At 32.9% G+C, this 24216-nt stretch overlaps 3 protein-coding genes across 3 annotated transcripts; 1 reads left to right on the top strand and 2 right to left on the bottom strand.

Annotated features, from left to right (window-relative positions):
* Nucleotides 1–1060: 1060 nt before the first annotated feature.
* On the bottom strand, nucleotides 1061–1821 carry LOC105766250 (ethylene-responsive transcription factor ERF069). The gene has a single exon (XM_012585627.2). The coding sequence runs from the start codon at nucleotides 1668–1670 to the stop codon at nucleotides 1242–1244; it is 429 nt and encodes a 142-aa protein (XP_012441081.1). The 5' UTR covers nucleotides 1671–1821; the 3' UTR covers nucleotides 1061–1241.
* A 13097-nt stretch (nucleotides 1822–14918) lies between these two features.
* LOC105767096 (uncharacterized) lies at nucleotides 14919–15817 on the top strand. The gene is made up of 2 exons (XM_052630708.1): nucleotides 14919–15650; nucleotides 15758–15817. Exon 1 carries the CDS (start codon nucleotides 14923–14925, stop codon nucleotides 15568–15570), a length of 648 nt encoding a protein of 215 aa, XP_052486668.1. The 5' UTR covers nucleotides 14919–14922; the 3' UTR covers nucleotides 15571–15650; nucleotides 15758–15817.
* Nucleotides 15818–16281: 464 nt separating this feature from the next.
* Nucleotides 16282–16985, bottom strand: LOC105766252 (MADS-box transcription factor 21). Its single transcript, XM_012585630.2, has one exon. It carries the CDS (start codon nucleotides 16983–16985, stop codon nucleotides 16410–16412), a length of 576 nt encoding a protein of 191 aa, XP_012441084.1. The 3' UTR covers nucleotides 16282–16409.
* Between the last annotated feature and the right edge of the window lie 7231 nt (nucleotides 16986–24216).

The raw sequence follows: 24216 nt of genomic DNA on the forward strand, positions 1-24216 counted from the left end.
TATATTCCACTCTATGAGGTTCCATATGTATGTTAAAAGTTATATTACATCAGAATCCATCATTAATGGTGCCTAAAGGCTTCAGCATGAGAAAACTGATATGATCAATGTGGGCATACTGCACCCAAGAGAAATCTAAATAAACAAAAACATTACAAAAACATTGCACAACATCTCAAAACATTACTAACCAACAATACTCAATCATCGATGAACGTAACCAACCTTTTGGAAGAAATGAAGACATAAGGTGTCAGGAAACAGCAGAATTGGTATATTTACTCAGCTGAGGATGCCGTGCCCTTTGTACTACCACTTTGGCATTCCTGCTCCTTTCAAAAGCACCTTAACCAATAATGAGAACACAAGTTACAAACATCACATTTACATAAACTCCATCCATAGATCCACTCGACGAATTGAGCTTCTTGCTTTGAAATTTAACCATTTTATATCCTATAAAATTACTTCTGGTCAAAATTTCAAAAACATTCGCTGTACTCTATCAGTAATGGGGAAAGTGCATAATTAACTTAAACATCTATATTTGATAAGTACTAAGAATCCCAATTGCTTCAACTTTCACTCATTTACAAATCAATAACTATTCATTCACTTCTATATTAGAAGACAAATTTCCTTAAAAATCTACCGACTTTAGAAATTTAACACAAATTGATCGGTGATAGAATAAAAATTTCCAATAACAAGAGTCAAAATATGAACAAGAAAACAACTGACGTGATGGCTACCTCCAAGAACTCAAAGTAACATAAAAGAACATAAAAACAAAAATGGTAAAGAAAATTTCAAAGAAACAAAAACCAAGTCAAAGCAAGGACATATGTACCTTTAGCAGATTGGTTTTCTTTGCTTTACATTCTTCCACCTGAAAAAAAAACAAAATATGAAATAATCGCGTTGCTCGTGGCAGTTCAATTTCTGACACCATTTTTAAGGTTTACAAGAGGAGAAAGGATGGTGAAATTACCTTGAACTTTGAACGCTTCTTCAAATTTAGTTAACAAAAATCGTTAGTTCTAGTTTACAAAGTAGGAAATGGTGTTAAAAAAGATGTACAATATCATGATCCGATGAAGGAGAAAACAAGAGGAACAAATGTTCGCAGGTTATTACATGCATAAAGTCAAAGATACAAAAACTAAAAAGCCCTAATAACATAAACATCGAGAACACCAAAGGGCAAAAGGGGATAAAGAAGGTTAACATTTACAGAAAATTCAGGACTGAACAGCGTTGCAATCAAGCAACTTAAAGTTAGTAGGAGCGTTAGGTCCACGCAGCTTAACCGCCGCTTGATCATAAGCAACGGCAGCTTCTTCCGCCGTATCGAAAGTCCCCAGCCAAAGCCTCATCCTCCTTCCGTCCCTAATCTCCGCCGCCCATCTCCCCCACGGCCTTTGTCTAACCCCTCGGTACCTCTTCACCTTGCTGTGGCTCGACCCAGCTATTACGTCGTTCTCTTTTGTCGAAACTCCAATAGTGATTTCGTTGACAAGCTTTTTCTTCGGTCGCTTTTGGATTTTCTTCGGAGGGGCCGCTTCTTCGTCGCTGGAAGAGTCGGTAGCGTCGGCGTCAGTAACGGTAATTCGGACAATTCGCCGGGAAATCGGTTGTTGGGGTTTTCCGTTAGGCTGCGGCGGCGACATAATTTTAGGGTTGTTTTTTTTTTATAATTTTTTAAATGAGAAAGAAGGTGAAATTATTTGGTTCATATTTAAATTTATTTTTGTGTTGGAATATTCTTTTGAATTAAACCGTGCAGCGTGCCATTCCGGCACTTCCACCAGTACGCTCCTACATAAAAAGTTCACAAAATGCTTATAGGTTACCGGTTAAAATAGAGATTTTAAGAATTTTGATACAATGTTTGAGGTTTGGTTATATTCATAATAATAATAAAAATAAAAATAAAAAGTTTTAGGTATTTTGATAAATTAATTATTTTGGTAAAATGTTAGATATTTTAGTAAATTCAGTATAAAAATTGATAAATTGATAGAAATATTGATAATATCTTAGATAATTTGGTAAATCCAAAAAATATGGGTAAATTCATACAAATTATGATAAAATCATTAGAAATATTGATAATTGTTAAGATTTGGTATACCATTAGATATTTCAAAATATTAGTAAAATCTTCAAATATGTTGATAAATCCTTAGAAATATTGGTAAATCTTTAGATATATTGATAAGTCATTGGATATTTTGGTAAAGTTAGAGAAATTTTGGTACTTGTTAAGATTTGGTATAAGGTTTAGAAAATCGGAACTATTTGTAAAATTTTAGAAATTTTGGTAAATCGTTAGATATTTTGGTGAAACATTAAAATTTTGGTAAATCATTAGATGTTTTGGTAAAACCTTAAAATTTTGATAATTTGTTAGACATATCGGTAAATCCTTATAAATTTTGATAAACCGTTAGATATATTGGTAAATCGCCAAATATTTTGGTAAATTCTTAGAAATATTGGTAAAGTTTCAAAATATTAGTAAATCGATGGAAATTTTGATATATTGTTAGATATTTTGGTAAATTCTCGAAATATTGGTAAATTGTTAGATTTATTGGTAAGTCCTTAGAAATTTTGGTAAATCATTAGATATTTTGGTAAAGTCATAGAAATTTTGGTAATTGCTAAGACTTCACATGGTGTTTAGAAAATTTGAAAATATTGGTGAAGTATCATAAATATTGATAAAAGATATAAATTGTTAGATATATATTGGTAAGTTCTTAGAAATATTGGTAAAGTCATTGAAATTTTGGTAATTGTTAAGACTTGATGTAGAATTTAGAAAATTTGGAAATATTAGTAAAATCTTAGAAAATATTGGTAAAATGATAGAAAATTTGGTAAATTGTTAGATATTTTGGTAAATGTAACACCCCAAACCCAGCCTAGGAGTTCAAGTCAAATCTGGACGGGTTACACCAACGTATTGAAAATTGATTTCAGTAATTATTCAGAAAATATTCAAAACTTTACTTGATTCGTGGTGAAAACTCTTTTCAAAGTTTCACGTTGAGAATCAAAATTCATTTTGTCGACTTGAGTGATTTTGTAGTTTAGTGTTAGAAATTATCAACTACTGATGAATTTAGCAAAAACTAATATGAGCTCAGAAATAGATTACAACCTCAAAAGACCAAATTTTTTTTTACATTATTGCAAAACAATCCTAGCTCCCACACACCATCCGGTCCAAAGTTAGAGACTTACTTGAACACACAAAAACAAAACAAAAGGTGAGCTATAAGGCCCAGTGTATAACCAACATCAATTATAGTTAACAAAACATAGTATATAAATCAGAATAAACACAGCGAATCTAATAGCAAGTGTAATATAATAGAACAACACAACCCAATTAGAACAGGACAAAGCAGAACAAACAGAACAGAGCAGAGCAGAATAGGACAGAACAGAGCAAAACCAAACAGAGCTATGCAGAGGATGTGTGTTATGCAGATGCGGTATTTTTCAAACAAATCAAAATATAGATTTATCATAAAACATCCTACCCAACTCCACTACATACCAAAATAGAGTTCCCCCAAAACTAGTCCAGCCGAATCACACCAATAGATAATTGTGTTCAGTGCTACCAGTATTTTGCAATTAAAACTGCTAGATTAAATACATTTGGTCAAGCCACTATACTGCAGGCAAGCTGCTAGAACAGAATTGTGGATAAACCACTAGATAATGCAGATTATTAAACTGCCAAAAATTTCCTCCTTTCACATCATCCCAAATCCCATGCAGTATGTCATGGTATGCACATACAGAGTTAGTGTAATAAGTATGTAGGTCATGCTATCAAACTATAACAGAATCAGTAGGCATGAGAGTCCATGCTTTGTAAAACAAATTTATCAAACCTCAGCAGATCACATCAGATTGTCATGAAGTCACATGCATGGTTATATATATATGAATCAATATCAATCGATTCAACATATTTGGATATCACATTTTCTTAATCAACAGAGTGACGTAGAGGCGTACCATCAAACTTAATAGAATACAGATCGTACCTGGATAGTTCGTATGCATTAAGAAAGAGCACATTACGTTCTGACAAGCCCTACTTATTTAGGTTCAAACATAGCAGATATATGTACAGATCACAAGTTGTTCATCATCAGTGTAACAACCCGTTTTCAGTTAAATCAAAATAGCAGTTTCGGAACCACAAATTCAAAGTAAAAAAATTTTAGTTTAATATTATTTTATAGTCTACAGTATGATAAAAATATTGTATAAAAATTTCGTTAAGAAATTTTACCGTTTACATGCCTAAATTGATAAAAAAGACTAAATTACATAAACTGCCTTTGTATCTTTTAAATTAAGCAAGTCAGTATGCTCACACAGCCTAACACACGGGCGTGTGGCTTGGCCGTGTGACCCAAGTTAGGGAGTTACATGGGCACAGACACGGGCTGGGATACGGTTGTGTGTCCCTATTTCGAATGTTCACACGGCCTGAGACACGGGCGTGTCTCCTGACCGTGTGATTCACATGGCTTAGCCACATGGTCATGTGACCCCTGCAGCTTTGAAAATTTTTAATATTTTTTAAAAAATTCTTTTAGTACCCGATTTAGTCCCGACTTATTTTTAGTGCGTATTTTGGGCTTAGAAAGCTCATATAAGAGACAATATATTTGATTTCGATTGGTTTCTGACATGAATATTATATGATGTGAAATGTTTGAAATTTTTTCTATTTGTTCTGTAAACTCCGGTAATGCTCTATAACTCTGTTCCAACGATGGATACGGGTTAGGTGTGTTACAATCAGATCATCAGATATCAAGTTTTATAGCCTAATTCAAATCATACGGACCTTACAGTAGGCCTGTGTTCGTTTCGAACAACACTTGCGGCCTGAGGGAAAAGTTTCAAATATTGGTCCATACGCCCGTGTGGTTTCATATGGCTTGGATAGTTGGCCCGTGTGCCTCAACACAGTCCAGCACACGCCTGTGAACTTGTCTGTGTCACCTACCCGTGTGGTCCTAATTCACAATCAATGCGTTACACGGCCTGGACACACGCCCGTGTCATTGGGCCATGTGAACCCTGCATAACACATAACCACACACAGCCTAGGCACACGCCCATGTCACCTGTCTGTATGGTCTTAATCCGCAAACAGTGAGTTACATGGCATGCCACATGGCCTGGTATACGACTATATGGTTTATACGGCCTGGCACACGACCGTGTGGTTTACACGGCCTACCATATTGTTGGATCGCCGGCACCCCTACGGCGCAGCGAAAAAATTTAAAATCGGCGACCCTAACCACGGATCCATGTGTGAGGAACGAATCGGGGTGAAAAAGGTTACGAAATTACCTAATGTTTTTCTGAATAGACAACAACTTCTCAACAACGTGTAGTCTGATCTACAGTCGAACCAAGCCGTAATCTATCGAGACTCCGACCTTTACGCAATCCACCTAGTTGACTACGAACGAAAAAAATCCCCAAAATAGTTTTGAAAGTGATTTTTCTTTGACGGCTGCTAGAGCCAAAAACAAAGAAAAACAGGATTCCTATATATCCTTTTATTTTAGGGCTTTTAGGAATTAAATAAATATAATAATATTTTAAACCGAAAATTATAATTATATTAATTATAATATAATTTCGGTAAACCATATATTTATTTGAATTCATATGCTAACCAAATTCATGTTCTCATTATGCGTACAACAACCTTGTACATAATGTGTTGGAAATTTGATTACCGAATTAAATTAATTCTATAATTAATTTAATTCAAGCGATACCCAAAAACAATACCAACTATGGTTTATTCCGTTCATTTCAACTATAGGGTGTGACCACAGAGGTTTCTCGTAACGTTAGCAGTAATACTAGAATGATTCCAATGTTACAAACAATGGGTGGCATCTAGCAATGCATCATTGCTACCTAAGTCACAAGAGATCATGATTCGACATAACCTTTTTATGATTAACCTTTTATGCAATAATCATTAACTCATTTATCTCTGGATTGGACACAAGTCATGGAATAGTCACACTTGTATAGTCCATTCCATGTTCCTTGATATCTTAAGCAGACTACGATATACAAATAAGTATGACATCTCATATCAACTTATTTGAGCATGGCCATGCATTTTTAGTCTCACTTAATCAAGTGGCCTAAGATATTACTCCCGTTATGTAGGAGGGACTTATTCTATATCGACCAACCATATCCCTCTACATCGATTGTGGTATATCCAACATCACCTTTATAGAACAACCGATTCTGATTATACGTTTGACTGTATCAAAATATACTACTCACGATATTTGGGATTATGATGATCTCAAGTCTAAGGATCATATACATATTAATCACTATGAGTAATGTCGTGGCAATTACATAATAATCCAAGAAACATACTCATAATGGGTCAGTCCAATATGTTGTTCTCTAACACACATATTCATGCATCAAATCTGACATTCCATATCAATGACAACTCTTTATCATCAATCAACTACATGTTAGTCTTAATGCATTATCGTTGTCCTGTCCAACAATAATACTTGACTAAGGATCTTTTAAGAATAATCATATTATTCTTAGGACATTATTATAAAACAGTTTATTTATACACACAGAAAAGAAACTGAAATAATAATGGTAACGCCTTATATTAATAAACATGATAAATCAAGTATGTTATTACAACCATCTCATGATTTATCTTTGGGTATACTCTAACACACATGACCTGGAACAGGGCCATATGGCTTCGAAAATTTCATTTTCTAACGACCAAAATTTGAAGAAGAAGAGGGGGTTTCCTATACCCACTTAATACTGATTCAATGCAGAAGCAAAAATGAAGAATCCTCGTCCCTAAAACTACATTACAACAACAGATCAAACGACTTATTCGAAACAAATCGTTAAGATTAGCATCCAATCTCGAAATTATGTCGAAAAAGTTCAACATGAAATCTCAAAATGAAAACTAACGCTTACCTCGCACAAAATCAACAGTGCAAACTTAGAACGTTGAAAGAATGTTACTTTTGAGAACTTTGTTTGACAAAAACTTACACAAATCAGAAATCCATTCCAAACAAAAATAACGTAACTTCAACCATCATCAACTCAAGCAAATAAAATTGAATCAGAATCACTTACAATTTGCCTAAAAACTAAAAGCCTAGAAGGAGTTGACGTAACGAATATGGAAAGAGTCAATGACAAAATGTTGAAGCAAAAGAAAAGAAAAGTATAGTTGGTTGGTTGGAACAAAAGCAAAAACAAAAAGAGAAATTGAAGGGAGGAGAATGTCCCAGGAAAAAATTAAAAAAGAAATTACTTAACTTACCTTTTTTTAAACCAACCAAACAAACAAAATTACGGAATAGCACGAAATATTTCCTCATTGCTTACGCAGAGACTCAAACACAAGACTAGAGGGTATACTAAAGCTTAACCATTGAACTAGCAAGCTTATTATTGTCATAAGTTGATCGGAAATAGAACTTATGCCATATGGTCAAGAATAGAGGTTTGATCAAATAGAAAAATTTTAAGAAACATGATTCCAACCTAGAACCTCACACACATAACTAGAACTCTTAACCACTGAACCAGATCAATTTCTTTGTTCAAAATTTCTAATATCTTAACTCAAAATCGAGAGATGACTACTCTTGACTTCACAACTCAATTTCTTCTAACCCATTTTATGAGATGTTACAGTAAATCATTAGAAATTTTGGTAAGTTATTAGATATATTGGTAAAATGATAGAAAATTTGGTAAATCGTTAAATATTTTGGTAAATCCTTAAAAATTTCGGTAAATCGTTAGATATTTTAGGGAATCCTTAGAAATAATGGTAAATCTTTAGAAATTTTGGTAATTGATAATATTTAGTATAGGGTTTAAAAATTTTGGAAATATTTGTAACACCCCTAACTCGTATTCGACGCCGAAATAGGGTTACGGAGCATTACCAGACTTAGAGATCAAACAATCATACATTTCATTTGCACAACACATTCGTTTAAGAAACCAATCAAATTCAATCATATAGTCCCTAATATGAACCATCGAGGCCCCAAAAAAACAACAAAAACAAATCAGGACTAAATCGTGAACTCAAGAAATTTTTAAGAAAACATTGAAAATTTTCAAATGCAGGGGACACACGCCCGTGTGACCAGGCCGTATGTCTCGCACGGTCAAGAGACACGCTCGTGTCTTAGACCGTGTGGGTATTCGAAATAGGTACACACGACCTGTCCCAGCCCGTCTTCGCACCCGTGTAACTCACTAACTTGGATCACACGGCCAAGCCACACGCCCGTATGTTAGGTCGTGTGAAAACTAGAGGGTATATTGACTTGTGCCACATGACCAAGCCACATGCCCATGTGTTGGGTCGTGTGAGGCTACTAACTTACTTCCTAAATAGGTTACAGACACACGACTGAGACACACGCCCGTGTCTCTGCTCGTGTGGACAAAATATGTCATTTTCTAAGCCACATTTCTCACCCAAAATTGAATCAACCTAAACATATCAAATAGCATATGACCACATCATAAATAGGCATTCAACCAATCAAAATCAAGCCTAAAACATGCAACATCATCACCAACAACCATGATGCCCATAGGCATCTCAATTGACCATTCAAAACATGCCAATTATGTTACCAAAATCCATCTAAATGATCAACTACATATATGCACCAATGTGCCTAAATCTTAACCTATATGCCAATTATCAAACTCATCTATATAATACCAAAATACCAATTCGTAACTAGCATTCACACACAAGATAAACATATATCATTATGATAAGACCAATTACACATATGTACAACAAAATATACTCAAATTCAAGCCAAATCAAATGGTTAAAACATAACAAAACATATAGGCTATCATTAGCCAAAATGACCTATACATGCCATTAAACCAATATATATATACCGAAAGTACCAAAATAGCCGATAGATAATGTGATGAGATCTCTGACAACTTTCAATCCGAACGAGCTTTTGAAACACTATAAGACACGGAAAATAACAAAAAGTAAGCAATTAAGCCTAGTAAGTTTGTAATTCAAAATTAAATCTTACCACTTCCATTTATAAGCATATTCCATTTAAAATCAATCCAACATGTCTTGGACGTAGCCTAAACAACATTAGCCACTCAATTTTAATTATCACATAAACTAGCAAATCATCTCAAGACATCATAGCATAAATACAACTATCTAGGTGCATTCACATTTTCAAGCATGTGACTAAGCATATTTCGATCATTCAATAACTCATACCTTTCAATTGCTTTCATAGCAATTCTAATTAAAGCATTTGCCAATTCTTTTTCTTCTCTTACCCATTGAACCACTAGAATAATATCAGATACACAGGAATCTCGCACACTATTTGCCATCATGTGGTCAACACCACTACTGTCTCATATCACATATCAATGCTCTCTCTTGAGCCATAAATGGGCCTACTCACACAAGCTAACAGTTAAGATGTAGCTACACGGTGCTGCTCACACAAGTTGTCAAGTAACCGCAACACATGCCAAAAACTCAGCCACTGGTAGGACGTACGAGACCAGCACCCAAAACACAGTAACCCCTAATGACATGTCATTTGTATCCTATATGTTCCTAAAGTTCAAACGGGATCCGAAAGTCGCTGAAACTTTGTTGCATATTTTCGAGTAGTCGTGTCATCAAGAATATAATAATAAAGCATTTAAATAAAGTATAATTTAATGCTTAATAAACATACAAACTTATCTCAAACTCGTATGGAGAAAATCGATCAATTACTCCAACACTTTATCTTTTCCCCGATCTAATTTAGTACTTTGCTTTTCTTGATCTATATAATCAAAATTAACTAGTTTAAACCTTATTCTAATCAATTTAATCCAAAAAATCATGTTTTGGAAAATTTACTATTTTACCCCTATACTTTTGACTACTTTACAATTTAGTTTCTAGGCTCGTAAAATGAAATTCATGCAATTTCATCCACACCTTAGCCTAGTCGAATATCATATATGTTCATAGCAATCCATACATTTCATTAATTAACAAATTACACCATGAATATTTCACATTTTCATTTTAACCCCTTATTGACAAATTTATCAAAAATCACTTTACAAAACTTGTTTAACTCACAACAAAGATTCATTTTCTTCCATTAAACTTCAAAAACCTAACATATTCATCAATGGCGAAGCTCAAACTATTCAATAGTTTTGCAAATTTGTCCCCAAATTATCTAGATTAAGCTACAACGATACGAAAAACATAAAAATCATTAAAAACGAGACAAAACTGCACTTACATGCAAGCTAGAGAATAAACTGAAACTTCAAAGCCCTAAATGGTGTTCTTCCTTCTTCATTTTTGGTGGAGGAAAAAGATGATTGAAAATTAAAAGAATTTGTTTTGTTTATTTTAACATTTATTACTAAATTACCAACACAACCTTTCAAAACTTTAATAATTTCAATAGAACCAATCTCATAACTGTCCACTATCATTTAAATGGTCTAATTACCATATAAGAACCTCCACTTTAAAATTCTATAGCTAATTAATACCTTTAGCTAATAGAACACAACTTTTGAATTTTACGCGATTTAGTTGTTTTTATCAAATTGAACATGCAAACGGTAAAATTTCTTAACGAAATTTTCATATGACTCTACTAACATGTTGTAGACATTAAAATAATAATAAAATAATATTTTCACTTCAGATTTGTGGTCCCAAAACCACTGTTCCGATTTCACTAGAAACGGGCTATTACAATGGTAAATATTATAAATTTTGGTAAAGTCTCATAAATATTTATAAATTGTTAGATATTTTGGTAAAACGTTAGAGATATTGGTAAAACAATAAAAAATTTGGTAAATCGTTAGATATATTGGTAAATTATTAGATATTTTGATAAAGCCATTGAACTTTTGTAATTGTTAAGATTTGGTTGTTTAGAAAATTAGGAAATATTGGTAAAATTTTAAAAATTTTGGTAAAATCTCATAAATATTGGTAAAACGATAGAAATTTTGGTAACTCGTTAAATATTTTGATAAATTCTTAGAAATTTTAGTAAATCCTTAAATATATCGGTAAAATGATAGAAATTTTGTTATTGTTAAGACTTGGTATGAGGTTTAGAAAATTTGAAAATATTGATAAAATCTTATAAATTTTGGTAAAGCCTTATAAATATTGGTAAACCGATATTCTATTTAAATCATTATATAATTTATTAATTTATAGTATAGAGATTTCCAAATGCATTCATTCGTCTTAACTTCTTAGCCATTTGGATGACATTATGAATGTTGTATGAAGAAAATACAAGTCCTTACTCCTTTGAATTTGACTATACTTTACCGACTTTACATAAAAAAATTAGATTATATTATGTAATCCATATCTAAAACGAAAGAAAAATTGGAATAAAAATTAAGATAAAAAATAGTAAGAGTTTAACATCCATAATTAGACAAAGTACTAAGATTTAACATTAATAATTAGACAAAAGGTTTAGCGGTAAAAGTGCATCTCCCATATGTACCTATCATCATCCCTTACATTTATAAACAATAATTCAAGTACTACTGAATTCAATATGCTTCATTCTTGTCATGTGCATCACGTGGTGAATACTCTATTTTTGGTCTAAAAGGAGAAAGCTTCTTCAAAGACCATAAAACATTTACCCTTAAACTTTTTTTATTCATCATTGTTGTTTTTTTTTTTTAAACATAACTTACCCTCAAACTCCATAAAATTCCTACAATATTAAAAGCATAGTATCCATAAAACAAAGGAAGAAACATTGTTCAAAGACCGTAAGGCATTTGCAAATTTATACAAAGTACCAAAAAATAGTAACACGTCAAACAATAAGAGATGTCATGCTGTAGATTGCTATGAGCACCACCATAACCATTTTGCAAATTTAAACTAAATCAAATGTGTTCCTCTACCTAATATTTACTATTTTCAACTTCAACCAGACAATAATTCACATCCAATTAGCAAGTAGTAATACCAATATAATTCAAATCATAAACTTTAGACCAAAAAGTGCCAAGTGTACCATAATGCAAATTGCAAGTTTATATCATAAAAATAACTAAGTGTAAAACCGTCATTTAAATTGCAAAATCTACACCCTGATCATCATTTAAAAAGATCATTGATCTTTTACTTAGCAGAAACAAAAATCTAATTAATTAAATTGAATTTTAATCAATTCTAAAACCAAAATCAATTATTCTTTGACATCAAGTCGTCAACAATGCCCTTTCCCTTGCAATAAAATTAATATTGCAAAAAATATTGAGAGGAACCAAAAGGGTGTCAAACAAATGACATTAGTCAAACTTCATTAATAAGACAATTTTATATGTTAAGAAATATCCTGGCTGAAAGTTAAATGAATAAGCTTAAACTAATTAAGAAGCAACTTACCTATGTTCTACACTTCTCAATTTATTTACTTGAAATGGAAAGTCTTTTGTGAATCCTATACACATCAATTCAAGATGAAAACAAAAAAAAAAAAAAAAAAGAAAATTAGTCCATTAATGTTATAACTGAAAATGCATATCCTTGTACAACTTATTGTTAACATGAGAATGTGAAACAAGTAACTCTTTATACTTGAAGGGATAATGGAAATTAAACAGAATAAAACTAAATAAAATAAAATAAAAAGATGATATAACAAAAATACATTTTCTAATAAAAATGCTTAAAATAAATTCCATAAACCGTTTGTTATAAAAGAATGCACCAAATGAATAAAGAAAAAACATTAGAACACCAAGAAATATATTTATTTATTCTTAAAAAATCAAGAAATATATATGTGTGCACGCGTGTATGTAAAAATCCTAAAAATCCCAATTACAAGATCAAGGGAGAAAAAATGGATACTTTTAATATTGTTGAAAAAATATGAGGTGGTGGTGGGGTTCCACAATGATAAATGGCGAGAGGGGAGGGGATAGGTCAACAATGATGAACGTCAAGTCGGGAGGCACTAGCGATGATGAATGGCGGCAGGGGAGGGGAGGAAAATTTGTTTTTCAAGATGGGAGTGGATGAGTTGGCAATGTTGAATGGCGGGATGGGGATGAAAGGGGTCAACAATGATGAACGGTGATGGAACAACGACAGGAGTAGGGACGGGAGAGAACTCCAAGCGAATATGAAGCGTATGGATACAAGTTATGCCTTGGAATAAAAGAGAATTCCGAACCAGCTTTGTCTACGAACAAGGAAGCTATAAGTAATGCAACTATGAATCTCATGGAGAGTTCGATCCTGGCTCAATGCTGGCGGCATGCTTAACACATGCAAGTCGGATGAGAAGTGGTGTTTCCAGTGATAGACGGGTGAGTAACGCGTAAGTGTCACGGGGCTAGATTTTTCTCTTGCGATCCGTGCGGCCTTAGGCGATCCGTTCGTCCAAACTCGCCTAAGTCAGCCTTAACTCAAGTGAGGATTCCTTAAGAACTCCTCCAAGGCACCAAATTGAAGAGCGGAAGCGATTTATACCAAAAGAAGAACAACAGAAAGAATGCTCGCAAAGTGTTTGAGTAAATGCTCTCTATTCTTTTATTCACAAAGAATAATGAAACAATGAATGGAGTGAGTACAACTGAGGGGGAGGCTCTCTATTTATAGTTGAGCTCCCCCAAAACTGACGGTCAAGATACAGTTACATCGACGGACGAGATTAGCCATATCCCTTTATTTTAGGGATTTACAAGACATGCCATATCAAATCTAATCTAATCTTTACAAGATATGATTCCCTCTATCTTCTAAGATTAGTTACCATATCAACCTAAGTTGCCATGTCTTCATTATCGGGCCAACTAGGCTTTAATCTGACTAGCTTCTCTAATCGCTCTTTGAATCGGGTCAGTTCTCGTGGGCCAAATAATCCCCAAGACCTCCATTGGATGCATTTGGTAAGATGGTCACGGGCTTCGAACTGCGGCCCGTGACATAAGAACCTGCCCTTGGGAGGGGAACAACGGCTGGAAACGGTTGCTAATACCCTGTAGGCTGAGGAGCAAAAGGAGGAATCCGCCCGAGGAGGGGCTCGCGTCTGATTAGCTAGTTGGTGAGGCAATAGCTTACCAAGGCGATGATCAGTAGCTGGTCCGAGAGGATGATCAGCCACACTGCGACTGAGACACGGCCCAGACTTCTACGGGAGGCAGCAATGGAAAATTTTCCACAATAGGCGAAATTATTAGTGCTTATTAATAAATATATTTAATATAATTAAATATTAATTAATTATAACTATTATAATTAAATATTAATATTAGTAATATTAAGTTATTGCTTATTAGTAGAGTGTTCACTTTTCCTTAAATTTAAATCATTATAATACCAAGAAAAAACATAATTTAAATTTAAAATTTCAAGTATTTATTTATAATGAATTATTATTTAATTATATTTGAATAAAATTATTAGTGCTTATTCACAATGAAGTGTCACATAATGTTATTTTTTGGAATATAAGGCTAAAACCTGTCTGATTGCATGATATTTGGTGTACATGACCTTTGTAATGTTGGCAATTATGCACGGTAGTTAGTGGTAACCAAGTCTACAATCGCATGGTATGAATCGTGCTAGCAGTTCCTACATTTTTCATGAGTCATTGGCAACAACTAATTATGGCTTTGTTACACCAAATATTTCCCTTATAAAAGCCGTAATGCAGGAGAGCCTGCAATATTCATATTTGTTTCTCTTGGTCTACACATTTGCACAGTAAATAGTTTACAGTCATGGCTTTGTCTCGTCGTCTTTGCTTGCCATTCTTATGGCTTCTCCTCCTGTCATTGCTTGTGCTTGCTTTAGCTGATTCATCTAAAGATGATCATTATGATGCCGGCAGTCCTCAGCCAAAGCCCAACTATGGTGAAAAACCAAGCCTTTACAAGACGGAACTAGAAGTAGAAGCAGAGCTCGAGCATGGTGCAAAGTCGGAAGAAGGAGAAGCAAAGTCAGGCACTGGTTACAATAAGCCACGGCCAGAAGGAGAAACAAAGCCTGAGTATGGTGAAAAACAAGGCGTTTACATGCCTAAACTAGAAGTAGAAGTAGAAGCAAAGGTTGAGTATGGTTCAACTTCAAAGCACAGCCAATATGATGCAAATCCAAGCACAGATTACAAGCCAAAGCCACAAGGAGAAGCAAAACCAATCCCTGATTACAAGCCAAAGCCAGAAGGTGAAGTAAAACCAGTGTATGGTTCAAAGCTAGAAGGAGAAGCAAAGCCCTACTATGATGCCAACCCAAGCACTAATTACATGCCTAATTATGAAGCAAAAAAATACACTTACAAGTCCAAGCTAGAAGAAGAGGGAGGGAAGGCTAAATATGAGAGAAAACCATATGTTGTTCTAACAAAAACCAGAAGAAGAAAAGCCTGAAGAGAAAGAACAGCTACTCCCCATCGGTGTTGAAGGGATCGTTTTATGCAAATCAGGTTCTAATTACTATCCCATAGCAGGTAATGCAGCTTTGAACATTGTGTGTATAGTATTTACTTTGGTTCAATTCTATTTCACGCTTTTTACTAACAGAAATTTTCTTATTTAATGTATTCCATGATTGCAGGGGCTTCAGCAAAAGTAAAGTGTGTAGCAGTTGACGAGGTTGGGCTGGAGAAAACCGTCCCAATATGCAGTATGCAAAGGGTTACTTCTTTACAACAATATCTGCTTTAAACCTTAAAGATTGCGAGGCTTTCCTTGAAAAGTCTCCATTAGAAAGCTGCAATGTTCCAAAAGATGTAAACAAAGGGATAAGTGGTGCTCCTTTTTCAGGCTATCGTGTTTTGAATCAGAAGCATACCAAGTTGTATTCATTGCGGCCTTTCTTCTTCACCTCTGAACCTAAATCAGTCCCTAATGGTTACTAGGATTTGATTGAAGGATGCAACTGCAGTTGATTTCTGGGTTTATTTTTTTCTTTGCTGAGTGATGTTTTTTTTTTAAATAAATATTTTGGTCGGTGTGTAATGACCTTTACTTATGCATATCGATACGTACTCTTTAGTTATCAATGGAAGGTTAAGCATAAAAGAATCCGAAACAAAAGGAAATAATCTGTAATTTCTCAAAGACCTATAGGTAAGAAAATTCAATATCTCAAACCCTTTACTACTTTCAAAGAATTGTTTAAATCAAACTAGCCTTCAATTTCTAAAAGATTACAATAAAAAGAAAACAAAAGAAAAAAATCAAATATTAAAAGCCTTACACTGCTCTCAAAGAAAAGGGATCATCGTATCATCAGCAGCAGCACCATCATCATCATCATCATCGTGAGGAGGTTTATTTAGATCCATGAAACAATTCTCACCCTTAATCTCCCCATCATTGATCTTCCAAACATTATCCCTCTGGTTCAAGTTCAACCCTTGCTTATCCATCACTCTTCCATTCCCAAATCTCCCATCATCATTATGATCATCGTCTTGACCAATTTCTTGAGGAAAAAGACGAAGAGTAACACCATCATCAAGACCATCACCATCATAGATATTATCATCTTCAACAATTCCTTGATTACGACCATCACCATTATTATCTTTACCAGCTTCTATCGACAGATAACGATCAATAACTGCATCGGCGTTATCGGAAATATAAAACCTACCTTGCTCTGAAATAATGACAACACCAATGTCTTCCCCAGTGATCGATGACAATCGAGCAGCTTTGCTTAGTAAACCCTTTTTCCGCTTCGAAAAAGTCACCCATCGTTTCTTTTGGTTCGGTATTCGCTTAATCTCAATCCTTCTTCGACCGGCCCCTCTTCTTCCCGGTCTTGCTTCATCCATTGCTCACACCAAGAAAACCCAAGAATTAAACACTGAATAAAATAAATTTAAATATCATCAAAAAGCATTTAGAGGATATATAACGTGCACACCTAAATAGATAAACCTTAAAAACATAAATAAAAGTTGATTAGCTTTAAAAGGAAAGACTGTTTTAGTTGTGTTTTAATACCTCCTTATTTTATTTAAAAACTGTAAGAAAAATTAGGAAATATATTTTACTTTCATAAGTAATAATAAGGAAAATTATTATTTTCGGTTTTTTTCTTTGATAAGCAAGTAAATTAAAAGTTATAATCCTACCCAAAGAGTTAGGGAAAATATTAATACATAAAATTCGGATGTATATAATTTGAAAGCCTGAAAGCCTAAACCTATATTACTCGTCACCATCAGCAAAGAAAGAAAATATATGTTTTGGTTGAAACTAGGTTTTTATTTGTAGTGGTAATTGATTCTTTTGTGACGGACAGTTGATCATCGAAAAAAAACTTATATTTTAATTCAATGGCATTGGAGAATATAACAACTAAAATAATAGCCTCGAAAACCCAAGAATTAAACACTTAAAAAGAAAATCATCAAAGAGGATATATATAATATGCACTCACGTACCAAAATAGATAAAAACTTCTATTTTGGTTCAATGGCATTGGAGAATTTAAGAGAGACTAAAATAACAGCCTCGAGACGTAGATGGAATAATAATATTATAATTAATCAAATGTTAAATGTTATTCTTATAAATAATAATATTATACATCATTATTATTAAATAAAATAAAATTATAAATGATTTATAAATAAATATCAATAAATCTATTTAATATAATTAAATATTAATTAACTATTGTTGAATATTTTCAAATATTTATAGTGTTCCAATAACTATAAATGAATGAGTGTAATTAATCAAAAGTTATATTATTTTATTTTTGAAAAGAATTATAACTATTTAAATAATATTATTTGAATAGGTATAATATTAAATGAATAATTATATGTTTATTTTAAAACATTATTATTCGAAAGACACTTATTGATGAAAGATGTCTCTATGAAGAGACATGAAAATTCCTATAAATAGGAATGAGATTTCATTTGGAAAACACACCAACAAATTCTAATATTCTTTCTTTCATTCCTTCATTTTCTAATATTATTAGATTATTTTATAAAGTATTGCTGCAGAAATCCTTTATAGAAATTGAGTTTCTTGTCATACATTGCTCAGTGTATAGTGGGCTATTCTCGTCAATGTAAAAAGCAAATAGTCATTGGCTTCATTTTATCCTCGAGGTTAATTTGCTTGGAACTCATTTGCACACCGAAAATAGGTGGGGACGAATATAAACTTAAAGATAGTGACTTGGTACACGCCTTGGAGCCTTGTCCTATTTCTTCTTTTTCTGTTCGAGTTTCGTTTGTGTGTTCGAGATTTTCTTCACCGGAGATTGTACTAACAAATTTAAGGTTATATAATTCATGATGACTACCACAACACATGAAAGTGGAACACTAATGGAGTTAGCTTCCAACTTTTTCAAACTTGATCGATTTGATGGTGACAATTTTCAACGATGGTAGAAAAAGATGCACTTCTTATTATCAACTTTGAAGATTGCTTATGTTTTGGATACTCCAAGACCTGGAGAGAATGATAACGAATCTGTTGCTGCAACCCGAGAAAGACAGAAATGGGACAATGCTGATTACATGTGCATGGGCCACATATTGAATGGTTTATCTGATGATTTGTTCGACACCTACCAAAACGAGGTCACCGCTAAAGAATTATGGGATAAATTAGAAACAATATGCATGACCGAAAATGTTACAAGTAAGAAATTTCTTGTCATTCGTTTCAATAATTGTCAAATGGTTGATGATTGTTCTGTTATGGAATAATTCTGTGATATTGAAAAGATGTTGAAACAATTCAAGCAATATAATATGAAAATGGATGAAATGATTGTTGTATCCTCCATAATAGACAAACTTCCTCTATTTTGGAAAGACTTTAAAAGAAGTCTAAAATATAAGAAAGAGGAAATATCTCTTGAGGCTTTGGTAAATCATCTTCGTATTGAAGAAGAATATTGAAAACAAGATCAGAACCTAAATTTTGAAAATGCAAAAGTACATGTTATGAAGGAAGTACAGACTACTAAACCATTCAAGAGAAAGTTCAAACAAACTGATAGAGCACCTAAGTTCAAAAAGAAACAAAAGGGCTCATGCTATCATTGTAGAAAGCAGGGACATTTCAAGAATGAATGTCGATTTTTAAAGAAGAAATCATCTTTTAAGGCTGATAATAACGAAAAGTTCGTTGCAATGATATCTAGAATTAATATGGCACAAGATGATAATACATGGTGGATTGATGTCGGAGCAACCAAACATGTGTGCAAAGATAAAAGCATGTTCACAAAGTTCACACAATGTGAAAATGTTAATGTCTTGTACATCGGAAATTTTTCCACCGCAGCAATCAGAGGCAAAGGGTCTGTTGAACTACAATTCACTTCTGGAAAGGTTTTAACCTTAAATGATGTATATTATGTACCAGAAGTTAGGAAGAATTTAGTGTCTAGAAGTCTATTGAATAAGTTTGGTTTCAAACTTGTTTTTAAGGTAGATAAGTTTATTTTATCTAAGGGAGGAATTTTTGTGGGGAAAAGGGTATATGTATGAGAGTATGTTCAAACTCAATATTATTAATAAGAATAAAAATACTATTTCGCTTATATGATTGAATCTTTTGTTTGTGGCATTATAGATTAGGTCATTTGAATTATAGAAAATTGAATAACATGTTTAAGTTAGATTTAATTACTGCTTTTAATAATAATATTGAAAATGCAATACATGTATGTTGACTAAAATTACAAGAAACCCTTTCCCTAAGGTTAAAAGGAAAACAAAATTGCTTGATTTGATACATAGTGAATTATGTGACATGCATAATACTCCTACATTAGGTGGAAAGAAATTTTTTTTTACTTTTATTGATGATTGTTCTAGATATTGTTATGTATATTTATTGCATTCAAAAGATGAAACGCTTGATAAATTTAAAGTTTATAAATCTGAAGTTGAACTTCAGTGTAAATCATTTATCAAGTGCTTAAGATCTGATAGAGGTGGAGAATACTATAATCCAAGTTATTTTGAATCCACTGGAATTGTCCATCAAGTTTCAGCCCTTTACACACCACAACAAAATGGTGTAGTTGAAAGGAAAAATAGATTCTTGACTAAAATGGTAAATTCAATGTTATCATATTCAGGTCTTGGACAAGGTTTTTGGGGAGAAGCTATTCTAACAACTTGTCATATATTGAATAGAGTTCCTAATAAGGAAACTAAAATAACCACCTATGAATAATGGAAGAAAAGGAAACCAAACTTTTATTATTTGAAGGTTTGAGGTTGTAGAGCTATTGTCAAAATTCCAACACCTAAACGTAAAGTTAGGTGAAAGAGGAATTGAATGCATATTTATAGGTTATGCACATAATAGAAAGGCATATAGGTTTATGGTAATTAAACCAAATGATTCAATTTCAATTAATACTGTTATTGAATCAAGAGATGTTATTTTTGATGAAAATAGATTTAATTCTATATCAAGACAATTACAGCGACAACAATTGATTCATTCTTCAAATGAGAATGAGATTCCATTGGAACAAATTGATAATAATGATGAATCTTGTCAAGAATTAAGAAGAAGTAAGAGGATTAAAAAGGTCAAAGATTTCAGACTAGATTTCATTATGTTTATTGTAGAAGGAAAATGTGAAAGTATATTCAATAAGATACCTTATTGTTATATTACGGACTCTAATCCTATTACATTTGAAGAGGCAATGAAATCTCAAGACTCTGATTTTTGGAAAGAAGCAATAAATGATGAGATGGATTCAATAATGGGAAATCAAACTTGGATTGTAATAGCCCAAATTTGCCGGGGGCCCAAGAATCAAAACAAAAAAAACCCAAATAATAGTTCAGTTCACATTACAATACTAGCCCAAATTAAAATTTAAAACCCAAGTTACAATCCAAAAGCCCGACGGCCCAAAACATTGACTAAGTTTTAATAAAACACAAATGAAACCCTAACCCTAATGCTCATGCGCCGCTCCCCTGCTGCCACCCACGTGCCTCCGCAGCGCGTATGTCGCTCGAGGTCTGCTACCACTTGTCAGCCTTGCACCAAAACAACAAGTTGACCTTGCCATATAACTTCAAACAGAGCAAAAAGAGAGACAAAAACGGAAGGGCAACAGAGACAATAACAGATACAAAAGCAAAAGAACAGTGATAGCAATGTAATCGTGGCTATAAAAGCCACGAAAATAACTATGTAATTTTTTTACAGACAACAGAATACAAAGAGAACGAAAATCAATTCAAAGGTTTCTATTTTTTGTCATTTTAATTTCTCTTTCATTTTTTTGTTTATTTTATTTTTTATACATATATTCTACACATAAAAGTAAAAAAAAGGAAGAACTTACCCGTATTCGGGTTCACAACGCCGCCGTGGACGGCTGAGGAAGTCATCTCCGAGGATAGGTGGCTGGAAACCGAAAGGTTTATTGAGCTTTTAGGGTGTTTTTGTTTTTGGCCCCAGATTTGGATTCAGGGGGGTCAGAAGGATAGATTTGGAGGTTTTGCCCTTTTCCGGCCACCGCAGATGGCGGCGCCGTCGCCAGTGACCAACGGCCGACGCGGTGGCTAGTGATCGGGGCATGGCCAGCTAAGGAGGCTCTTCAGAGGAAAAAGGGAGTTGAAAATTTTTTTTCTTTTAAAATGGTTTAAAATGATTTTTTTAAAAAGTTTTTTGGGCTTTTATAGCCTTACAAAACGGCGTCGTTTTGGGCCATAGCTCCAAGCGCCAAAACAACGTCGTTTATAGGGACGACCCGCGTGTGACCCGACCCGCCTAGAGGATCCGCGTGTTTTCATCAAATGGTATATTTTCGCGCGCAGTCCTTTTGCCTTTGCGACGCTTTGCAATTCGGCCCCTTTTTCTTTCTTTTCCTTTATTTTAATTTAGCTGCATAATTTTACTTTTGTTTCATTTTAGTCCCACTCAAAGTGATGCGTTTTGGAGGGCAAGATATTTACTGTTTTGGTCCCCTTCCTTTCGTACGTGTCACAATTTAATCCTTTTCTATTGTTATTTTATTATTAAATTAATTAGGCTATTATTATTATTATTATCATATCGTTATTATTATTATTATTATTATTATTATTATTATTATTATTTACTTATTTATACCATTTAATTTTAGATTCAATCATGTATATACATACATATATTTGGTTTGTATACATACTTATTTTATATATACTTTATAATTTATATATACATACATACATTTTATAATATATATATATACACACGTATACATGTACATATTTTTATAACTTACTTATATATATTATATATATATATATAAGCATGCTTACATTTCTATATATTTTATAATTTATACACACCTATATATCTACATACATATGTTATTTTTACAAATATATATATATATATACCTATATATATTCTTTATATTTTAAAATATACCCCTCTTTTACATATATAGTTTTTATATTTTATAACTCGTATAAACATACATATTTTTCATATATTTTACAATTCATATACATATATATCCACATATATTTTTCTTTATACTTCATAATTTTAATACACACATATATATATATATATATACATTTTACATTTTACAATTTTGTTCATTTCCTTTATTTATTTATGTTTTATTATTACTTTAAATGAATGTCATAATTTTATTTGATTATACTTGTTATTTTGCATATTATGAATTTGTCCCCTTTTTATTCATTCATTCTTATTATTATTGCTCATATTATTTTTATACTATTGCATTCAATATTGCTTTGAACACATATTAACCTCGTGTTTCATTTCTACTATTTCAAGTTAGATTAATTTATCTCGACGCATAAGTTTCAACTTTCAAATAAGCAAAATTTCATGTTTAGATTCGAGAGGATTGAGCCCTAACGTATTGGATTCCAATTTTCTTCGTTGAATCTAAATAATCAAAAACGCTTTTTAATCAAAAAACATAAATAAAAAGCTCATTATCGAGAATTCAATTCGTTGTGTCCTAACGCATTGGATATGACACGTTGTTTTCTCGAGACGAGGATTTTTCAAAAAATAATAAAGGCAATATTTCGTATTTGGAAATTCGAGAAGTCGTGCCCTAACTTACTGGGTTTCGATTTTTCTCGCGTTAAACCTAAATAACTGAATATCCTTTTTAAATTGAAATAAATGAGGTTTAAATAAAAAATAAAAGGTAAGCTTACTCTAAAAAATACGAGGTGTCGTGTCCTAACTTACTAGATGTGACATCTTGTTACTCCGAGATAATGAGGCATTTTCCATTTTGATTTATTCGAGTAATTTTAAAATAACACAATATAAAGAGGGATCGTATTTTTAAATTCTTTTCAAGTTTTTAATTTTCGACACCAAGACTTTAAGTAATCAACTAGGTACCAATTTTGGGCGTATCGAGGGTGCTAACCCTTCCTCGTGCGTAACTGACTCCCGAACCTGTTTCTCTGAATTTCGCAAACCAAAAGCATTGTTTTAATAAATCTAAATCGATTATTAAAAACAACCGTTTTACGATGTGACCTGATCACACCTCATCAAAAAAGATTGGTGGCGACTCCCATTTTTATTTTCTTTTTCAAAATCTAAGTCGACCCCGTTTTATCAAAAAAATGGTGTCAACATGGATCTTAGTTGATCTTCCACCAGGTTCCAAACCAATAGGTTGTAAATGGATCTTCAAAAAGAAAATGAAGGTCAATGGAACCATTGATAAATTTAAAGCAAGGTTGGTAGCCAAAGGTTTTACATAAAAACAAGGTATTGATTACTTTGATACCTATGCTCCAGTAGCAAGAATTGCTACAATTAGGCTCTTAATATCACTTACCTTTATATATAATCTAGTTGTTTACCAAATGGATGTTAAAACTGCATTTTTAAATGGTGAATTGGAAGAGGAAGTGTACATGGAGCAACCAGAAGGATTTGTTGTTCCAAGATAAGAGCATAAGGTATGTAAGCTTGTTAAATCTTTATATGGACTTAAACAAGCACCAAAACAATGGCAGCAAAAGTTTGACAAGGTTGTTTTAGCTAATG

This window comes from Gossypium raimondii, chromosome 5 (assembly GCF_025698545.1).
Source record: "Gossypium raimondii isolate GPD5lz chromosome 5, ASM2569854v1, whole genome shotgun sequence".
Classification (NCBI taxonomy): domain Eukaryota; kingdom Viridiplantae; phylum Streptophyta; class Magnoliopsida; order Malvales; family Malvaceae; genus Gossypium; species Gossypium raimondii.